The 19,425-nt window shown below is 38.1% G+C and overlaps 2 protein-coding genes and 2 pseudogenes across 2 annotated transcripts in view; 2 read left to right on the forward strand and 2 right to left on the reverse strand.

Annotated features, from left to right (window-relative positions):
• Positions 1–19,425, reverse strand: part of LOC149099482 (uncharacterized) — a 71,553-nt gene that overhangs the window by 48,136 nt on the left and 3,992 nt on the right. The gene's annotated exons all lie outside the window — the stretch shown is intronic.
• Positions 1,921–4,759, reverse strand: LOC149099486 (uncharacterized; annotated as a pseudogene).
• Positions 8,590–9,970, forward strand: LOC149099487 (uncharacterized). Its single transcript, XM_089278789.1, has one exon. It carries the CDS (start codon positions 8,807–8,809, stop codon positions 9,968–9,970), a length of 1,164 nt encoding a protein of 387 aa, XP_089134915.1. The 5' UTR covers positions 8,590–8,806.
• LOC149099488 (uncharacterized) lies at positions 13,562–17,040 on the forward strand (annotated as a pseudogene).

Here is a 19,425-nt window from a genome sequence, read left to right on the forward strand (position 1 = left end):
TCTTTCATGGTGATTCCTGACACCATTTAAATCTTGAAGGGACCACATTATCCTTTACATCTACTCTTCTATTTAGCTACTGAAAATGTCAAGAACACACCTTTGTCTTCTCTGTCATGCAAAATTCCTTTCCCTCATCCCTTCTTATTGCATGCAGGCATTGCGTATGTCTAGTTTTGTCAATGGCAAAATTAGAATATCTTTTCATTTTTTTCATCCTTCTAAACTTTTTGATTCCATTCAGGCACGCAGCAGAAGGAAGGCATCATCAAAAACAAGCAAGAACTCTCACTGAGTTATTATTCAAAATCACAAACTAAGGACTGACTAGCCTTGTTCTCGTGTTATTCGGCCCAGGTTATCCGAGTGTTCCGAGTGTATTCTGGGCTGTGCTTAACAATAATTTTTATTGATTGGTGTGCAGATTTTTGGGAGACAATACTCTTCCCAAAGCATATTTGCACATAAATCAATTCCAGAGTGATGTTGCAATGAACATCGTGGAAGTAACTGCAGTAGAATCTTTTTGACAAAGTTGGATCCTGATAAGATTCGACATTATCCTGGGAAATTCTGCAGGATCCTACACAGCATTTCTATCAGTATAAGGATAACTGTTACTTGGGCTAAGCAAACCAGTTTTCTTTATATACCCTTTTGGTTTACATGTAAGTAAGCAACGTTCCACTTTCTTTTTTGTGACAAATGCTCAATGAACAATCTATCAATTCACAGGAAAATTTTACAAAAAAAAACATTAATGTGATTTGTAAAACCTGTAATGAGAATTAGCAAATTCACATCATTAGTAAATTCCCATTGATGGGAATTTTCTGAAGAAGCAATGCTGTAAACAATTCCCATTAATGTAAATTTAGCCGTGTGCAGGTAAGTTTATAAATTCCCATTGATAGAAAGCAACTTGACAACACCAGTCACAGGTATATGAAATCCCGTGATAGTATTTTATACAGAAACTATTGATGGGAAAGTATTTAAAACCATTCATGTGAATTTAGATGTCTAGTCCATTATGTGAAATATTAAAATCCCATTGATAGAAATCAACTTGGTAACACCAGTCATGGCTTTACGAAATCCCATGATAGTATTTTATACAGAAACCATTGATGGGAAAGTATTAAATACACAGAGTCTTGACTTCATCAAATGCAATAAATATGTCTCTATAGAATGTTGGAATGTGCCTTAAATATTTGACATCGTAGTTACATCGAAGCAGGAAATTGAGACCTCTGTGTTTGTTAAAAAAAAAGTCTGGTACTACTTTCCAATTGCAGTTATCTCTAGAGGGTAGTCCTTTGATCCATGCAAGTCTGAGCGATTTTATCTTAAGTTTGATGTCAACGATCCGTAAGACCCCCGTGGAAAGGTCTTGGTCCATACTAGTCCATTTTATTTTGTCCTTCTTATTTTTCCAAAGTTTATTAATAAACATTTTAAGGTTTACTAAGAAAGATTACAAAATAACATTTTCTTTGGGACCATTCATTTTTTTATGAGGTGGTGAGGCATGCCCAAAAAATATGGCTGCAGGGGGTGACGGCATCAGAAACATTTGCTGTGTAAGGGGGGAGGCACTCAAAATAATAACTTCCAAGTGTCGAATTATGTAGTGTAGTGCAAAATTTCTACCAGAATGCATGGGAGAGCATGCCCCTGGACCTCCTGCTTTGTCATGCACCAAATAGCATGAATGCAACTCTACCAACTATTTTGTTGCAAATACACATTACCTCACTAACTATCACATCCCACCAATAAACAGTTAATCAATGTACAGTACCAGCATTTATTATTGTCACTTAAACCTTGCAGTCTGAACAGGAGCAAAGTTCCAACTAGTTTAAAAAACAATTTAGAATTTAAAAAACATGTTTTGGCAGATTTTAGCTGATATTTTTTTCCTTTGAGCTTGATAGAAGTTTTAATATTTATAGTTTATCATTTTTTGGGGAGGGGGTCATATCAAAAATTTAGTGTCACATATAGGGAGCAGGGTATCTTACATCATATATACCACATCTATCAAATATTTCACCAGCCTTCCCTCCCTACAATATACCCCATAAAGAATGATCTCTTACGTCCCTTTGCCCATGAGCAGAGACCCTTTCATCTCCAGGTTATCACACTTGCCGGTGTTTAGTGAGTAAATCATTTAAGAGCCATTGACTGTACAGTCCAATAATGTGTTGTATAACTCTAAACCTGCTCTCCGACTGTGAGGCCTCTGTAAGTCACAAGTGGTAGTAACATACTGGAAATACTCTTGATAGTCATTTCTTTTAAGCTCGTTCTACTAACTGCACTCTGGCATACTGTAGCTCGTCATCGGGAACATGTGCTATCAAGTTAGTAGTCCCACCATGAATCTCAGGTAAATAGCATAAGGAATCTGGTCATCCAGACATGGTATCATGTCTCGACTTTTGAATTTAATGTGTGTTCCAATGCTCTTTTAGCTGCTCAATATCTTCCTGCAGTAACTGTGCAAAACAGAACCACAAGCACTCTGATTCTAGTTCACTAGCTGGATTAAAAGTTCCTTGGTGTTCCAAATCTTTAAAGAAATTTATCCACTAGTTTGTTCTGCTTCCTCTGAAGCAGGACCACCATGCCTCTGATCTCTGATTTCTGGGTGATGTAATGCAATGATGACTGTTTAAATCAACTGGAAAATAACTGTGTATCGAAGCCATTAAAACATTCTCAGTCCCCAAGTCTGTAATCAGTTTCTGAGGACATCCAGCTTGGTGTTCAACGGCATCAAGATAATAGGTCGCAATATTATGAGGCCAGTTGTTTGATTGCGTTACATACAATCATAATACCTTTCTGCTCCATCCATTGATGCAGGCGTGAATTGGAAAACTGAAAGGTTTGAGTTTGTCATAGCCATCGCAGTGTGATGTATCATTTGGCCCATTGTACCAGTAGGCCCTTCTACGAAGGCAGTGTGCCCTTCTTTTCTCTGTTCCTTCAGGATCCAATTCTCTAAGCGAGGCTTCGACAGTATAGCATGGAACACTAACACCTTGCATCTTGAGGGTGTGCCAAACATGCCTGTAGCCTCCCATGCAGTCAGGTCCATCTAATAAACTTCTGATCTTGTCTTGAACTGAACTCACGTCGTATTCCACATTTCTTCTTTTCAAACTGTATTGTTTCAAGCACCTTTTCAGCAGAGCTATACTCATTCCAACACCATGGTATTTATCCCAAAAAGCAAGTATTTCATCATAAGTAAAGCTTTGTTAAAATAATTGCGAATCGCAACCTCTTTGCTATCTCCGTCTGCCATTTTGTGTGTTTGGACCAAACCTTGTTCCTAGGGTCTCTCTTGGGGCAAAACTGACACAAGTGTTGTCACTTCTGCTGTGGCTTTTTTCAATTTTCACAACTTTTTGCTGTGGCTTTCACAAACTTTTGCCATGGCGTTCAAAAACTTTTGCCATGGCGTTCACAAACTTTTGCCTTGGCTTTCACAAACTTTTGCCATGGCATTCACAAACTTTTGCCGTGAAGTTCACAAACTTTTGCTGTGGTGTTCGCATACTTTTGCCGTGGCATTCACAACGTTTTGCCTTGGCATTCACAAACTTTTGCTGCAGCATTTACAAGTTTTTGCTGTGGCATTCAAACCTTTGGAGTGGTTACCAGATCTTTACTTTGGTTGGTTTAAAAATAAGTTTGCCCACCTTAAACTTAAGACAGTAAACTAAAGTTAATGTTGACGCTATTTTTTTAATTGTGTAGTATTAAATTGATACTTTTGCTGTAATACTTGTGAGCCACTGTAGTTTTCTGCATAATGGACACATTTTTCTGCATTCCTCTCCCCTCCTGAAAATGTCAGCTGGCGTATCTTCCTCTTGCACCGTCTTGCTCATTCCTCTTGGTGGCATCTACAGTATGACAATTACCATCAAGATAAAAGTTTCATATACCAACTTTAGACCCCCCAGCTTTTTTTTCCTGCTATGGCAATGACAGGCCATGATCAACTATTTTGCTTTCATTTCCTATGGCAACGATAGGCCATGGACAATTTTGCTTTTAGTTAAGTTTACAATGCCTTTTTTCAAACTATTTTTTCAAATTAGTTTTTAAATTTATTTCACAGCTAATTTGGTTACGTTTGAAATAACTTTCATTTTTTAAAACATTTTGTTTTATTTTATTCCTTGAGATATTTTCTTTTGATTTAAATTAATTTCTTGATTTAATTACTTTTGATTTTAAATTAATATGTTTGCGAGACAAAACAAAATGACATTAAAAGAAACAAAGAATACAACCAAAAATGCAAATAAAACATAAATTTACAAGAAATTTGTTAAGACAATGGGTTATTTTGTTATGGCAGTCCCAGACCACCATACAGATCTCGCATGATGACTCTAGCAAAAGTGACTCCAGTCAAACCCAACTGGAAGGCAATTTAAAAGAAAGCTACAACCTTGGTCACAAGGGTTGGAAAAAAATCATTCTATACACATTTTGCCCCTCCCCACCCCTGAGCAATGTTAACAAAACACTTTCATCTAACACAAGTTTGTATTTTACCTTTTTCCAACATTGAATGGGGGAATGGGGTTGTTGACACTCATTCTGTAGGTATTATGATTATGATTTCATGATTTTGGCATTTTCCAACACAATTTGTCCATGATTGTAGTTTGGCTAAAGGAAAGAAGATCGGCTATTCCCAGAAGCCATTAACAGGACACTCTCAATAAGGATGACTGAATGAAGGAAGCCTCCTTTTACACCTCAATGGGCGACAAACAGACATGGAAGGTTGTATACAAATGCTTTCCACAATTAAGAAATGTGGAGCTGTGAAGGAAGGATTTCTTTGAATATTTGACTCTGGTAACCCTTTCGACGAAATATGTAACCTGTAGTTGATTGAAATTTCTCAGTCTAGAATGTCCATCATTGCACCATCGCTGATTGCTCATTTGTGAAATAACACTGGCTATAAGAGTTGCTGCTCAAAATGTAAACACACAACTGAGGATTCTCCACTAAAGTAACTAGAAGATTATTCATTTTCTGGTATTTTGGAATGACGGCTGTGTGGAAAGGTTCCATATTTACACAACACCCCTCATTTTTTAAAAAATGTATGAAACCATAAGAGCTACTTTATTTAGGCCTAAATATGCACAATATGCAAAATATACATAATTATTTACAATTTTAATTTTAATCCCAGATAATGACCAATATATTAATTTTCTCCTTACACTACATGTAACAATACATATCATGGAAACATGGTTTAGAATATTAATTTTTATTACTTGAAATGTGTATCAGTTTTATCTGTCTGTCATGACTAAAATCCGAACACAACTAATAGGATTTCCTTGTCTCAGTTATTGTCTGCTGGCATTCCTCCCAAAAGGCAAACTAGTCTCTTGGAAGAAGACTTCAAGTTACCAATTTCTTCAAAGCTATTTCTTCAACATAACCTTACCATTGATAGCACTGATATTGTTCAACCAAAAAGAAAGTCCATCATGAATCTCACAGGAAACACCCAAGGGCTGATCCCAGGAAGTTCTACAGTTGATCGCTACATAGCGGTTTCTTGAAAACAACCTGGTAACATTGCCTACTGCACAAGCCACAGCCTCAAAAGCACTTCCAACAAACATTTTTATTTCGACACTGGTTCTACTCCTTTAGGAGATGCAGCACTTACAAGAAAAAGTGCAGGGTAGGAACCAACAGGTTTTTTACAAAGTGGCCAAAAATCCCTCTGGGGGAACTACTGACACTGATTTACTTCTGTTCAATGGACCAGAGTCGTAAATCGATGGCTATGATGTCTATAAACAATAACTTGGTCTGTACTATTTTCCGGAGTTTGGAGGATGCATGATCCATGGACATTGAGAGAAATCCTTTCATTCCATTTAGGGGAACAGCTGTCGTCAAGTGGGATGAGAGCAAATTCAATCACAAAGCAAAGGTAAGTATACTAAATGCTTCTAATTTGTTATGATACCATTGCTTTGTTGAATTTCGGTTGAATTCTTTGACAAATAGTTTCATTGATCAACAATCATTAACTCAATTAGTATAACAGAAGAAGGCAAGCTCCCGACTTGTAGGTCTTTGGCATGATTTCAACAGCCACGAGGCCTGCTAAAGGTTACTACGAAGTGGTGGCAAGTCAACATCGTGCAACTCTGTTGCCAATTCTTGAAAGATGTCTGCAACCTGGCAGTGAAGTGTGCACAAATGACGGGGGGGCCCTACAAAAACCTGGAGAAACATCTGTTTGTTAGCAGTTCCCAGGCACCACTGTGTAGAAAGTCCACAATAACTGCTTTATGAAGGACAGACTTGAATCTGCGATCTCGTGCTTTAACAGTTCTTGAGTACATTCATGGATGCGAAGGGAAGTGTTCAAAGGGAGTATATTTGTTGATGCTAACGCAAATGTTCAAAGAGATTGATTACCTTGAAGTAGTTTATCTCCTAAAACAGCCATGAAAACATGACATTTCTTTCATGACAAATTTTTAACATCCAGGCTTTCCAACTTTCTTTAGGTGAGGAGCCTGCAAACTACTTTTTCATCAAACATTTTCAAGTGAAAGCTGAACTTACGCCAAGTCCAGAAGAGAAGAACACATGGCAAGAAACACAGCGTGCAAGGCATTGTGGTTGCATTTGTGGGTACACCTCAATGGATCGTGATAGATGTTTGAGGCTCGCTTCCCTTGCCAATTATATCTGCTGACTTCACTCAGTAACTTCAGGCTCCTTCGCTGCGTCGGCAACAAAGGTCATCAAAATAAGTCCATATACAATGATTTTCAACAGCACAAGTAAAGTGGTTATTGTTGCATGGCACAACACCTCTCAGTTTGTACTGAGCTCCGGTGATCTCAAACAGCTCAGAGACATTTATGTCCTTCATCAACCCCGGAGGAAATTCAATAAACAGGAATTTAGAGTTTGATACATTGTTCAAAACAGGCTGAGTGGTACAAGTATTACAGGTGACACAATTCAGTCATCCTGGGTTTGTATGCACATCAGTAACATACTGGGGCCACATATTTTTATCTAAACCCAACTGTTGTTTTCCATGTTCAGTAACTGATGCTAAAATAATTTTGCAATTCAAAGTCACAAATTGTGCACAAGTGTTACCGAAAGAATCAAAGGTTCTTTAAATCACAAAGAGACTCTCTTCATCCACACTCATATTAACAAACATACTTTGCTCAAATATTTGACTAAAACAGGCATTAATCTCCGGCCACAAACAAACCACAATGGTCAATGATGTATGACTATACAGGCTGGCAAATTTCCTTCAATAACGCATTGTCTTCTCATAAACAGATGTAATGTGAGCAAATATTGCTCACATTACAGCTCACAGACTAAAATTTAACCATTAAGGCATGAAAGCATATTAAAAGGCTCCGACAAAGTTTTTGCATAGTTTTGCCTGAATGTTTCACAAAAGGAAATCTTATTTTGTGATTTGAATGTTTGAGTAAACAAGCAAGACATAGTTTAGACAACACAGAATGGCAGCTTATGCATGTTTGTTGGATTTCGGACCAAATTTCTTTCCTTTTCAGAACACAAACTGCTACCTATTACAAGGTAAGAACTTTGATAATTGGTGAAGTTTTCTAATGATTAATAGTGACCGCCGCAAATGCATATTTCCCACCACAAGGCAAGGGAATTATCACCAAAGAATTTTCATTTCTTTGGTGTCAGAAAAATGCTTTGTCCATGATCATTATGACAGCGCATACTGCAACTGTGAAAAGTTTGAACATGACATTTGTTCAATCTCGAATGGATCGAGAAAAACATGCTTTAAACTAGCCATATGGCTAAGTATATTGCCACTTTAAATAAAGTATCCTTATCCTTATCCTTATCCTTATCCTTCACATGTTGCTGGATAACAATCATCATCCAGGCAAAATTTTTGTTGTCTAGAAAAAGATGTAGCGCTCTATCCTCGAGCATATGAAGGGGTGGGAATGGAACAGCGTTTATTGTTGAAATTCTGCTCAATTTCATAAAAGGTTTACCAGATCACATATTTTGAGATAATTTAAGCAGCCATGTTTAATCACATTCATTGACCCCAGCACTGTTTGTCACAGCTGATCAAGAAGACGTAACACTGACCATCTTTGATGACAAACTTTCAGTGCTGTATGCAATTTACAAACAACAGTCAGGTCAAGACAAAGAGTTTAGCCAGCTGACAGAAAAAGACCTGACAGAGATGCTTCTAAGTGTGAATGCAACCATAACCTACAGTCACAACAACCGTGTTCTAGCAATCTCCTGAATTGTCCATTGTCTCCATTACACTGAACAAAACATTGAAACAATGCAGATCTTAACTTGCCAATGTTTATTACACTTTTCACCATCATGTAAAAACCATTAGTTTCAGTTACAATCACTGATTATGACCTTTAACCCCAAAGAATCATTTGTCTAGTGCCTCTGCAATGCACTAACCATGTACTCCACATTTTCGATTCGTTCAGATTTGACACCGCTTCACCAGATCATCACTTTCTGTTTACTATGGACGTCAAATCACTATACACGGTTATTCCTAACAACCCTGGACTGCAAGCGCTGGCCTACTTCCTTGACAAGCGCGATCTCAAAGAACCTTCAACGTCCACCCTCAAGACTAGCCGAGCTGGTGCTAACCTTAAACTCATTCTCTTTCAACAATGAATACTATCGTCAACTTGGTGGAGTTGCAATGGGAAGCAAAATGGGGTCAAACTATGCCTGCTTGTTCGTTGGACATGTAGAACAAATTCGCGAGCAGTACACCGGATTCATACCTCAGCTGCACAAAAGGTACATCGATGACATTGTTGGAGCAGCGTCATGCCGGAGAGAGGAACTCGAAGCCTTCATTGACTTCATTTCTAACTTCCACCCAGCACTTCAATTTACATCCAGTACTACTGACACGGAACTACCCTTCCTGGAAATCAACCTACGCATTTCTGATGATAAGATTCAAACCTCTGTCTTCTACAAGGAAACAGATACTCACAACTACCTCCATTTCTCTTTTCATCCTGACCACTGCAAGCATGCTATCCCTTACAACCAGTTCCTCCGCCTGCGTCGACTTTGCTCTGACGACGATGACTTCCTGGTTAAATCTCGGGACATGACTACATTTTTTACACAGCGTGGTTATCCGTCTACTTCCCTAGAGCATGATCTGTGTAGGGTAACAACCATCCGTCATCCAGACACGCTGAGCGGGTCCGAACATGGTGAAAAAACAGTTGATAGAGTGCCTGTGGTCCTCACATACCACCCCTTTAACACCCAAATTAAATGGTATCTAATTCAGAACTTTCACATTCTATCAACGGATCTGCAAACGTGTGACATCTTCCCACGAGCACCTTTTGTGGCATACAAACGCAACCTCAACCTACGAAACATGTTGGTACGCTCCACCAACAACTCCTCGTCTGAGCAGCCTGGGTCATGTGCATGTCAATGCTCTCGTTGCAACACCTGTGAGTACATCAATCCTCTCACCGTGATACCAGGTCCTAAATGCACCTATACCATCCGAGAACATTTTACATGTATGTCGGAAAATCTCGTGTATTGCATATCCTGCCGCAGATGCTCCCATCTCTACATCGGTGAAACCGGTCAAAGCCTCAGAAGTCAATTTGGTGAGCATTTGCGAAGCATACGCAAGAACACTCCTGGATTTCCTGTGGCCCAACATTTCCACTCTACGGGCCACAGTATCACAGATGTCCAGGTGTGTGGTATGCGTTTGTGTAGTGGCACCAACATCCAGCGAAAACAACAGGAGATGAAGCTGATTTTTCGGCTAGGAACAGTGCAGTCGCATGGCCTAAACATAAACTTCAGCTACATTTAAACAATGCACGCACAATTTTTCTACATGCGCGTGCCCATCTAACATAGTTACAAATCTACTGTGTATTTTAACAGTTTTATAATGGTTTTTTAACACTGAAGAAGGGTCATATACCCGAAACGTCTGTGTTTTCATGAACATTTTTGACGCTTTCCAATATTTATACATCCAGTATTGCTTCACTCATTTTTAACCAAGTGTCACGCATCAGCAACGACTTTTCAGTCTACCAATATACTATTACTTAACATAGCCTTCTGGCTTACATCTTCAGTTTACATGTTGCTGTTGTTGTTATTCATTTTATATGACTGGACAATTAGAAGGTAGGGAGACTACCCATATTTCTAATGGCCCTCACTTATACACAGTTCTGTTACAATAGTTGTAATGTTATCTTTGTTAGGATTGTTCTGGTTTGTACACATGTTGATGCTGAAAGGTTTGTCTTAAAGTAAAGTTGATTCTGACAGTTGTGTTGAACTTTAACTTATTATCTTCATTTACATCTTTATGCATTTCTTTTACTCAAATCACCTCATACAACCATTCCAGACTCCTTTTCATTCAGCCAGTGTCAACTATCACAGCATTTGTGGGTTCGTCATACCTTCCTGTCTAAACCTAGAACTAGTTCAGTTCTAAATTATATTGTTGAAAATTAACCTGTGTTTTTCTTGTACTGAGTTCTTGGTCTGGTTAATCAAAGCACGGTTAGCACACTAACCCAGGGTTAATGGTTTTGTGCAGTCAAGTTAACCCACTTTTAAGCAATTAGACCCTGGAAACTAGATGAAAGAAACATTTGTAGCCCTAGCAACCTCTTTCTCATGCAATTACTAGAATGCAACATGGGTTTCAAAGCATTGCATAACATGCTACAACTGCTGGAAAGGAGGCTGCACAAATGCACAACAAATAATTGTCTGGTTTAACTCTTGACCCCTTTCGCATTCACTGCAGATAGGCATACTAGTTCTATTTTGCAAATTTTTCTTCATTGTGACAAGTTTATAAAGGGTGGTTTTCACAATTTATGAGCTGAGAGGGATGGAGAGCCAGTGTGAACGAGATGAAATTTCAAACTGCACTCTAGAAAAATGGGCAAATTACAATACCTGTATGGACATGAAACCTAATGCAATGCCAAAAGTTACATGCAAGTCATTTGCAAAAGCTCCCTTGCAGTAGAGCTAGAAAATACTAATGATGCTAAAATCAGTGATACTCCATCACTGTCAGGCACTAAAGTTGTGCACAGTCAGAAAAAAAAGAAGAGAAGGAAAAAAGTTCATTTTACACGAAGTATAAAAAGAAAGAAGGCAATTGCAAACACAGCCAAGAGAAGTAAGAAGTCTGATGCATCTGTGCAACTTGATAATTCACCAGTCAACTTTTGTGAGTTTCAAATGAATGAAGATAACAATTTTACTTTACAATCACCCACTGATAACATTCATGATAAGGATGACAAACCATATACTCAATAATTATTATGCTTTCATAATATTGTAAATAGTGTCCCCAATAATTTTATTTAAGCTAAATACTATTGACCCTTTAATTAAGTCTTTCATTCATTTCTTTCATTCATTCGTTCATTCATTGCATCCTTACAACAAAATTTTTAATAATACAATTTATGCTTTCATAAAATTACATGCTTAGAACACAATTTTCAATAAGACAATTTACCACATAAATCAACCATCACCACTATCTCACAGAGATTAATTATACCACATAATACAACTGAAGCATTTTCACCATTAAATCAAAAATTGTTATATCACAGGATTAGACATTAGTAATAGGACATTTATAGTGTTAGTTACAAATAAAAAATTGAAGATTGTTTTGTTGTTTCACGTGCATTCTATTACATTGCATTCAATTTGTTGGTTGAATTTATTACAAGGAGTATAAACAGTAATTGTCCATGCTAAACATAACATGTTTGGTAGAGCAAAATCAGTCAAGCCGTGCCTGGCACTAGTGTACTCAAGTTAGGGACCTGGCACTAGTCAGGCCACATTTGTTGTCTTTTGTTTCATTTCACTTTTCTATTATTCCGTGTACATGCGAACTGTTCTGAGCTGAACTAATTAAGCTGTTGTACTAGCAAAATGGATGGACTCTTATCTATGATAGAAAAGTGAAGATAAGTCTACAGAGAAAACGACAGGAATCTCAGCGACAAGAAGTCCAGTTTTGTTGTTCAGGAAAGACAATAAACCGCCCGCCATCTTGCTTTCACAACATGTAGTGTCTCTCTGCCGAAAGTAAACTCTCAGCTTCAAACAGACCTTCTCCTTCTTGTGATTGTGAGTACGAAATGGCTGATGTTGAGGATGCCCTGGCTGCTGTTCTAATCTCCATCCATTCGAGCGACACTCACACCGCAGCCGTCGCTGCACCACATCCTGCTGCCACGGGTCTGGTCTGGCGCCCAACAGTCTCTGCCGCAAGATCGAGATGAAGAATGGTCTTACTTCCTCACATGCTGGAACGACTATGTAGAAGCAACCAAAGTCACCGGGAACCGCCATTCAGAAACTCGCCGTGAGAGAAGAGAAACAAAGTGTAATAATTGAGAAAACACAAAAGACAACATAGGAATTACACTCAGAAACTGTAATACAAAAAACTGCATTCCACAGGTTAATGACAAATAACTCTATTCCTTAATAATACCACAATATGGACTTCCAATTCATTTTTACAAGGTCGGGGCAGATTTAGTGACAATTATGACTAGTTTAAAATAAGAGGCCTTGCACACCTTAGTTGTTTGGTTGTCAGTTGTTCATAAATGTTTAGGTCCAGGCAAGTGCTAGCTTAAGCCTGCTAGCCCTTTCTTTGCATGCTATAAAATGACATTCAAAGCTTGCTTTACAAGTACCATTTAGTGGTAATAACTTCATGCACGTCAAACAAAAAAAACTAAAGGTGTTTAAATATGAAACAGCTGTGGAGATTAAATATATTATATGGCTACAAATGAAATAATACCCTAGTGTCTATTAAAATTATTCTCTGTTTACATCGGCATGTGACACTAAATTGGCTAAATTGGGCATTCCAATTTCAACAATTTAAAATGAGGTAACAGATGATTTATTTCAGATGCTTTTATCATCCCTTTATCCTCTACTAAGGTCTTGGACAACAAAAAATGGGTTGTGCTCCTCCGAGACCTAATAAAATAACATATAATAGACCTTTCTTACCTCATAATAAGCCTTGGAATTTCCACATAATTTCCAAAAAATTTTCACAGAATGTCGGAAGCCCTGCACAGGCAGCAAAAATGCCTCAGTGCACCCATGAGCATGTGCATAACAAGGTTCTAATTGAACCCACGTGGCTACATGCTTATTTTTCCAACATGTTTTAAATCTCTTTAAACTGACTTCAAAATGTTGAAGTCTGTCCAAACAAAGACCAAATCCAAGAAAGAAAAGAGTACTTTTCTTGGCGATGAGCTGGAATTATTGCTGAACCTAGCAATAGAGTTTAAAGCTTTAAAATTTACTGAGAACATCATTGTTGGTCAGCGGTTTCCCATATGATTATTGAGACAATGTTGTTGTAGTCCGCCATGTTGGATCGCATAGCAAATAAAGTATAGTTCTCCTGCTAGTACTGGCCTCTAGACTTGGTGTCAGGAGTGGGATTACAGAATGGCAACCCTCAAAAGACCGGAGCTCAAACTTGTGGGTAATGTGAGTGAAAATTTCCAGAATTTTGAGCTTTGTTTTAATGATTATTGCATCCAGGCCAACTATCGCAACCTTGGCAAAGATCCTGTCACCGAACATGCAGATCACTACTAAAGCCCACTACCAGAAATTTCCGCCCTACGATCTTCACTTCCAGATGAAGCTTTGTCTGTACTTAGGTACACAACAGAACCTCAAATCCCCACCGACGACAAGAAGAAACCATGGGTTTGGATGGAACAACTACGCACCTTCTCACCGACAGTTTCAACTTCTGGACCTCATCTCAAGCCTCGCATGAGTCCATACAAGAGTGGGAAGTCAAAGTAAGACAAGCAAGCAGCCTTTGTGCTTACAGTGAACTAACTGATGAACTAACTAGACACAAATATATCTTTGGTCTTAATGACGATCACACGAGAACTGAGCTCCTCAAAACACATGTGAAACCTATGGGGAAGTAATAAAGAAAGACAACAGAAGGTCCTGCACTATTCGTACTTCTCATAGCACCACGATCCGAAGGAACAGAGTCCAAATGAAACCTGCAGCAGCAGCACCACCTGTTGCAGCCGCATTTAATTGTTATTTTTTCCGTTTGTGCGTGCATTCTTTCGTGATCATCACATTCTTTTCGTTTATCTCGCTTTCACATTATCGATGTTCTGTTAGGTTTTTTTCACATAATTTTGCTTTGTTTCAGTCCCCTTTTGTATGCGTCTTTCTAGTTTATTTGTGCATTTTCTTCGCGACGCTACCATCTTCTCGTCTCGTTTACCGCCCTGCCGTTTTCCTTTTTTTTACGTGTACCTCAGCTTCCTAGTCATACAACGTTTGTAAGTATCGTCTACCTTCGGCTAGTTATTTCTGTTTCTTTTATTGTATTCGTCTATAACTTGTAATTTATTTTGTTTGTAGTAACCGCTCCCTTTTCATCGCTTCTGTTCGCACTCATTAAATTGTACATTTCGTCTTAACGGTTAAAGGCCAAGTGGCGTGTTGGACGTTGACTACAATACCACCTTTTATCCAACCCCAGACAGCAGTCAACTCAGCCACAGTGGATACGAGAGTTTACCCAACCCCTGCACCAAATCCCTTAAAAACAGGCTGAAGTCCATACGTAGGGCCAACAGCAGACCCATGAGCAACCAAACACAACAGCAGAAGCAATACCAGAAACCCCCCTGAAAGAACCAGAACCCATGGAAGGTTCCTACAGGCTGTTGAAACAGACAAGATCTGGGAGAATAATCAAACCCCCTGAAAGACTGAAAGACTATGTCACAGACTAGGCATTCTTAAGAAATTGACTATAAACACTGTTGCGGCTAATCAGTTTTTCCTTTGTATCTTTTTTTTCCGTTCCGTATGTTAATGTATTTTCTCACATTCTGCATGCTTTTTTTTGCTTCATATGTAAATTTCGTCCCATAAGTATTTGTGTTATCCTTTCATGTTCATTTAGAGTCAGTTTATCGTCCATTACCCTTGTAACTTTTTTGTTCCCTGAACCCTGTTTCCAGCATTTGGAATTTACCTTCCTACTACAGAAAGTTATTAAATTTGCTGGACTAACAAATTGGAATTTGCTTTAAGTTGTTTGGAAGTCAGCTGTCTGCCTCTTCAAACACTCTGAAGAGTTTTGTTGAAGACTTGTTAGCTGACTTAAGGGTACCCACCGACTTCTTTTGTTTTGTTTTTTGCAAAGGGGGGAGATGTTGGTCAGTGGTTCCTGTATGATTGTTGAGAGCACATTGTTGTAGTCCGCCATGTTGGATTGCATAGCGAATAAACTGCTAGTACTGGCCTCTAGACTTCATGATGTCATTGTTTTCAAAAAGTTACATTTTCAAAATGTTTTCTGTCCACGCTAAAATACATAGCTCAGTTTTCTAATTCCTCTAGTTTCAAGAGTGTTTTCAAAAAGCTCCATTTTTGGTGGACAATTTCCCAGACGGAAGGCCCAACAGGAGAAATAGAGCTCCATTTTAACATTCCCATGGAGTGATGTGGACAGGCAGCTTTAGTAAGTTCAAAAAGCTTTTGTACAAGCATTTAAGTGATTGTTAGCTTACTTTTATGGATGGATGCCTTAATTAATAAATAATAACTCATAAGTATATTGTGTATAATTAGATTGTTTTGTCTTAAATTTATTATAACATATATAAACAATAGCCTCCATTTGGCACCAAAATATGCTTGGATATTTGTCCACAGACATTATCTGTTCCAAAAGGCAAACAATTTTCCGAGAGCAAAGCTTGAGATAAACTGCAGATAATGTCCAAGGAAAAATATGCAAGCATATTTGCAAAGTCAAATGGAGGCTATCGTGTTTATTATCCTTCAAATATTTTTCACAACATGTGCAGTTACGAAAATTGGGGAATATTCTTGGATATTCCCCAGTTTTGGCTGGGGAATATTCAGTCACATGATGCGCACAAGCAAAAGTATTTGATGGATCACAAATCTTAATTGTCTTATTTATAGTTTATTTTTAGGTTTGGGGTTTGGGTGTGACTCGTCAAATGTTCAACAGTTGTGCGGGTGCAAAGAAATGACCTGGTTGAAACTTGAAACAGCAGTTGGTTTCAGGGCTCGACACTAACGGTAACCAACTAGCCATAGACTAGTAGAAATTTAGTTTTGGCTAGTAGGTTTTTGATTTCCACTAGCCACTTTGGCTAGTCAACGAAATGAAGTTGCCTGAACTAGTTTCTGTCTCCTTCAAGGAAGACAAACACAAAATTTACACTTCTCTCGGAAACAAGGTCAGAATTTCATTGTGGACATATCATGGTACTGGGCATGTGCTAACTGAACAGGTTACTTTTGCTGAAGAAAATATTTGACAAACAAGACAGCATTTTCTGAGAGCACACATCAATGCTTTTTTTTGTTACGAAATTTTTTTCATGCGCAAACACTGCAGAACTGTAAAGGAATAACATTTCATTTAGTGTAACAATACATGTGTGATTTGTCGTTGTATACATACTTACAAAATTACCACTACAGAAATATTTAGATGAGAAAGATTAATTTCCTTCAACATTTAAATCAGCCATTTTAGCAGTTGAATTTCCCCAACAACAGTTTACAGTATTGTTCAAGTAGTTGTTTTGCTTTTGACACATTTCTACGGTGCCTGTCTGTGAAGAAGTCTCGACAGTTTTTACAGTGACATCTTGGGGGTCTCGATATTTCTCCAAGGAAGTCTCAGAGAAAAACAGAGTCCTGAAGTCTTTTCAGGAACTGGAACTTTTTTGAAACTAGTTTAAGTACAGTATAATTACCAACGTTATGTATTAAAGAGAGTCACTTGCATTGTGCTTTCAAGTCTTGCTAGTAATTCTGTTGTTGTTGGACCTACCTGAAATTTTCGCAACACATTGATTTTGTGAATTTCGCGATTTAAAAAAAATCGCGAAATTAACGTGACACGAATAAGTAAGTGTCGGGAACATACCACATGTTACTATTGACAAATAGTACCGCCACTGTGTTTTTGTTACTTTTGACGTTATTGAACCTTTGATAAAGTCAGTTTACAAAGACATGAAGTTAAGTGATTCGAAATACAAGATTTCAGCAAAATTGCCGAATTTAAATGTCGTGAAATATGCGCACCCCCAAATCGTGAAATAAACGTGTCGCAAAAATTTCATGTAATAAGGTAGCCAATCACAACGCTTGGCTCGTAAAAAAAGGTTTTGGCTAGTAACATCTAAGTGATCACTAGCCACTAGGCTATTAAGTTGAAAAGTTAGTGTCAAGCCCTGTGCTTTGCAATTTGCAGAAGACCATTTGTGGCGGATGATATAAAAGCAATAGTTTAGGCTGTCTCTGAAGATGAAATTTAGAATTGCAGCAACGCTGCAGATCCCTTTCAGTTGGCTTCCATTTCCTATTGGTCAAGTGCATTATCGAGTGTGGTGTAGACCATACTTGGTGGTGCACTTCGGCTTCTTTGATCTACGAACGTTTCCATGGCCACTAAGTAAAGTCCAAGTAGATACATTTTACCCCTTCACACTCAAAGTAGGTTCCAAGTGCACTTAGATTATACTTACAAGCTCTAGCGTGAAGCAAAAGTAATTGCCAACAAGACAGGCAAGTGAAAGCATGAGCCTGTCGAGGCAGCAAGATATAGAGCCGTGCGTAGTTTGATGGCTATGCAGACAAAATCTCAGATCTTTCAGCTCAATTTTCGTGTTAGCCGGTTCCGTAAGTGATATTTTTTTGGCCATATTAGGATGTAGCCAGATGTTGTTGATATATCGCACAAACCAATCAGAACACTATTTTTCTTTGTGACGTTACGAGGCTTTGATATTTGTTAGCTCTCCTGCGTGCAGAACTATTTTGCCTACCATTCTGCTTTTTGAGGCGTATACATCTTGGATTTGTTGTGATTCTCAGGATTTGTTAGCCATCCGTTTGACGAATTATTTCGGTAAGTAGTTTGGCTGACATCCTGCTTTTTGCTGTGGCTACATGTCCAGCAGTCGGACAGGTTTTTTAAAATACTCCATGACAAGAACTTTATGACAGGCGACCCCAAGAGGAAATGAACTCGGGTCACTGGCATGGCAAGTGAAACCTATTACCACTGCGCCACGGCAACCGGCCGGAAGCCTTCCGGATTCGGACACAGATTACTTTGGAAAACCTGTCCAGCTGCCGGAGATAGAGACACAGCGTCTGCTTTTTGAAGGTGAATGTAAAATAAGTTAGTAAAGGATCAATGAGGCGCATGTAAAAGTGTTGAGCAGAGAACAGTGTAAAACAAGCTTGCATGTAATATGACAAAGATTATCAATGTTGTTTGTTTAATTTGAACATGTTTTCAGTTTTTAAGTGATTAATGGTATATGTTTGATTTGAAGTTTCTTTTAATTTCAAGAACTTTGTTCAGAGGTCGTCAGAAGTGAACTTGTTGGTTCGATTTGAGCTGTCAACATGTTGATTGAAATTTACTCTCAAAGAGCGCTTTCGCTGAATGGGGTTTTCCAATTATGCGATTCAATTGCAACAAATCCAAGTTACATTCACCTTCAAAAAGCAGAATGTCAGACAAACTACTTACCGAAATAATTTGTCAAATGGATGGCAAACAAATCCTGAGCGTTACCCTGAATCAAATAAACAACACTTGAATTCATTCCAGAAAACAACTCGGGTCTTGTTGAGCTTTAACAATTGTACAATTCAATCACAACACACAAATACAAGATGTATACGCCTCAAAAAGCAGAATGGTAGGCAGAATTGTAATTTTTATTAAATTTAAGATTTTCTATTACCATTCTAACTAGCTTTTAGGGTTGCGCCTCGCATGAGTAACTTTATTTTCCCGTTCGCACAATTCCTATTGGTCCTTTTCTTCTTTTAATTATATTGTAATTTTGTGACCAATAAAGTTGATAGACAAAATAATCGCATGCAGGATTTTTAAAAATACAAAAAAATTAAGTGTTTAGCGTTTTGTTCACTCACTGAGTTGAAAAATAAACAATGTTGTGTTCAATTACAGCAATAATTTGAAACATTAACTAAAAGAAATTCATTTCAACACCTGTTATACTAGAAGTATCCCAAATAAATATTACAAAATTCAATCGACTCCTGTTTACTAACTCAATTCACTCGTTGGCACTTACCGATAGGTACAACTAGTGTAGGTCACATTAACCCAAATATTATGTGTAATGCAATCACTCG

The sequence above is a fragment of the Orbicella faveolata genome, unplaced genomic scaffold (assembly GCF_042242905.1).
Source record: "Orbicella faveolata isolate gen_17 unplaced genomic scaffold, um_ofav_v1 contig_46, whole genome shotgun sequence".
Lineage (NCBI taxonomy): Eukaryota > Metazoa > Cnidaria > Anthozoa > Scleractinia > Merulinidae > Orbicella > Orbicella faveolata.

Excerpts from the sequence above, each read along its gene's own strand:
- LOC149099487 (XM_089278789.1), top strand. The coding sequence starts at position 8,807 with ATGGGAAGCAAAATGGGGTCAAACTATGCCTGCTTGTTCGTTGGACAT.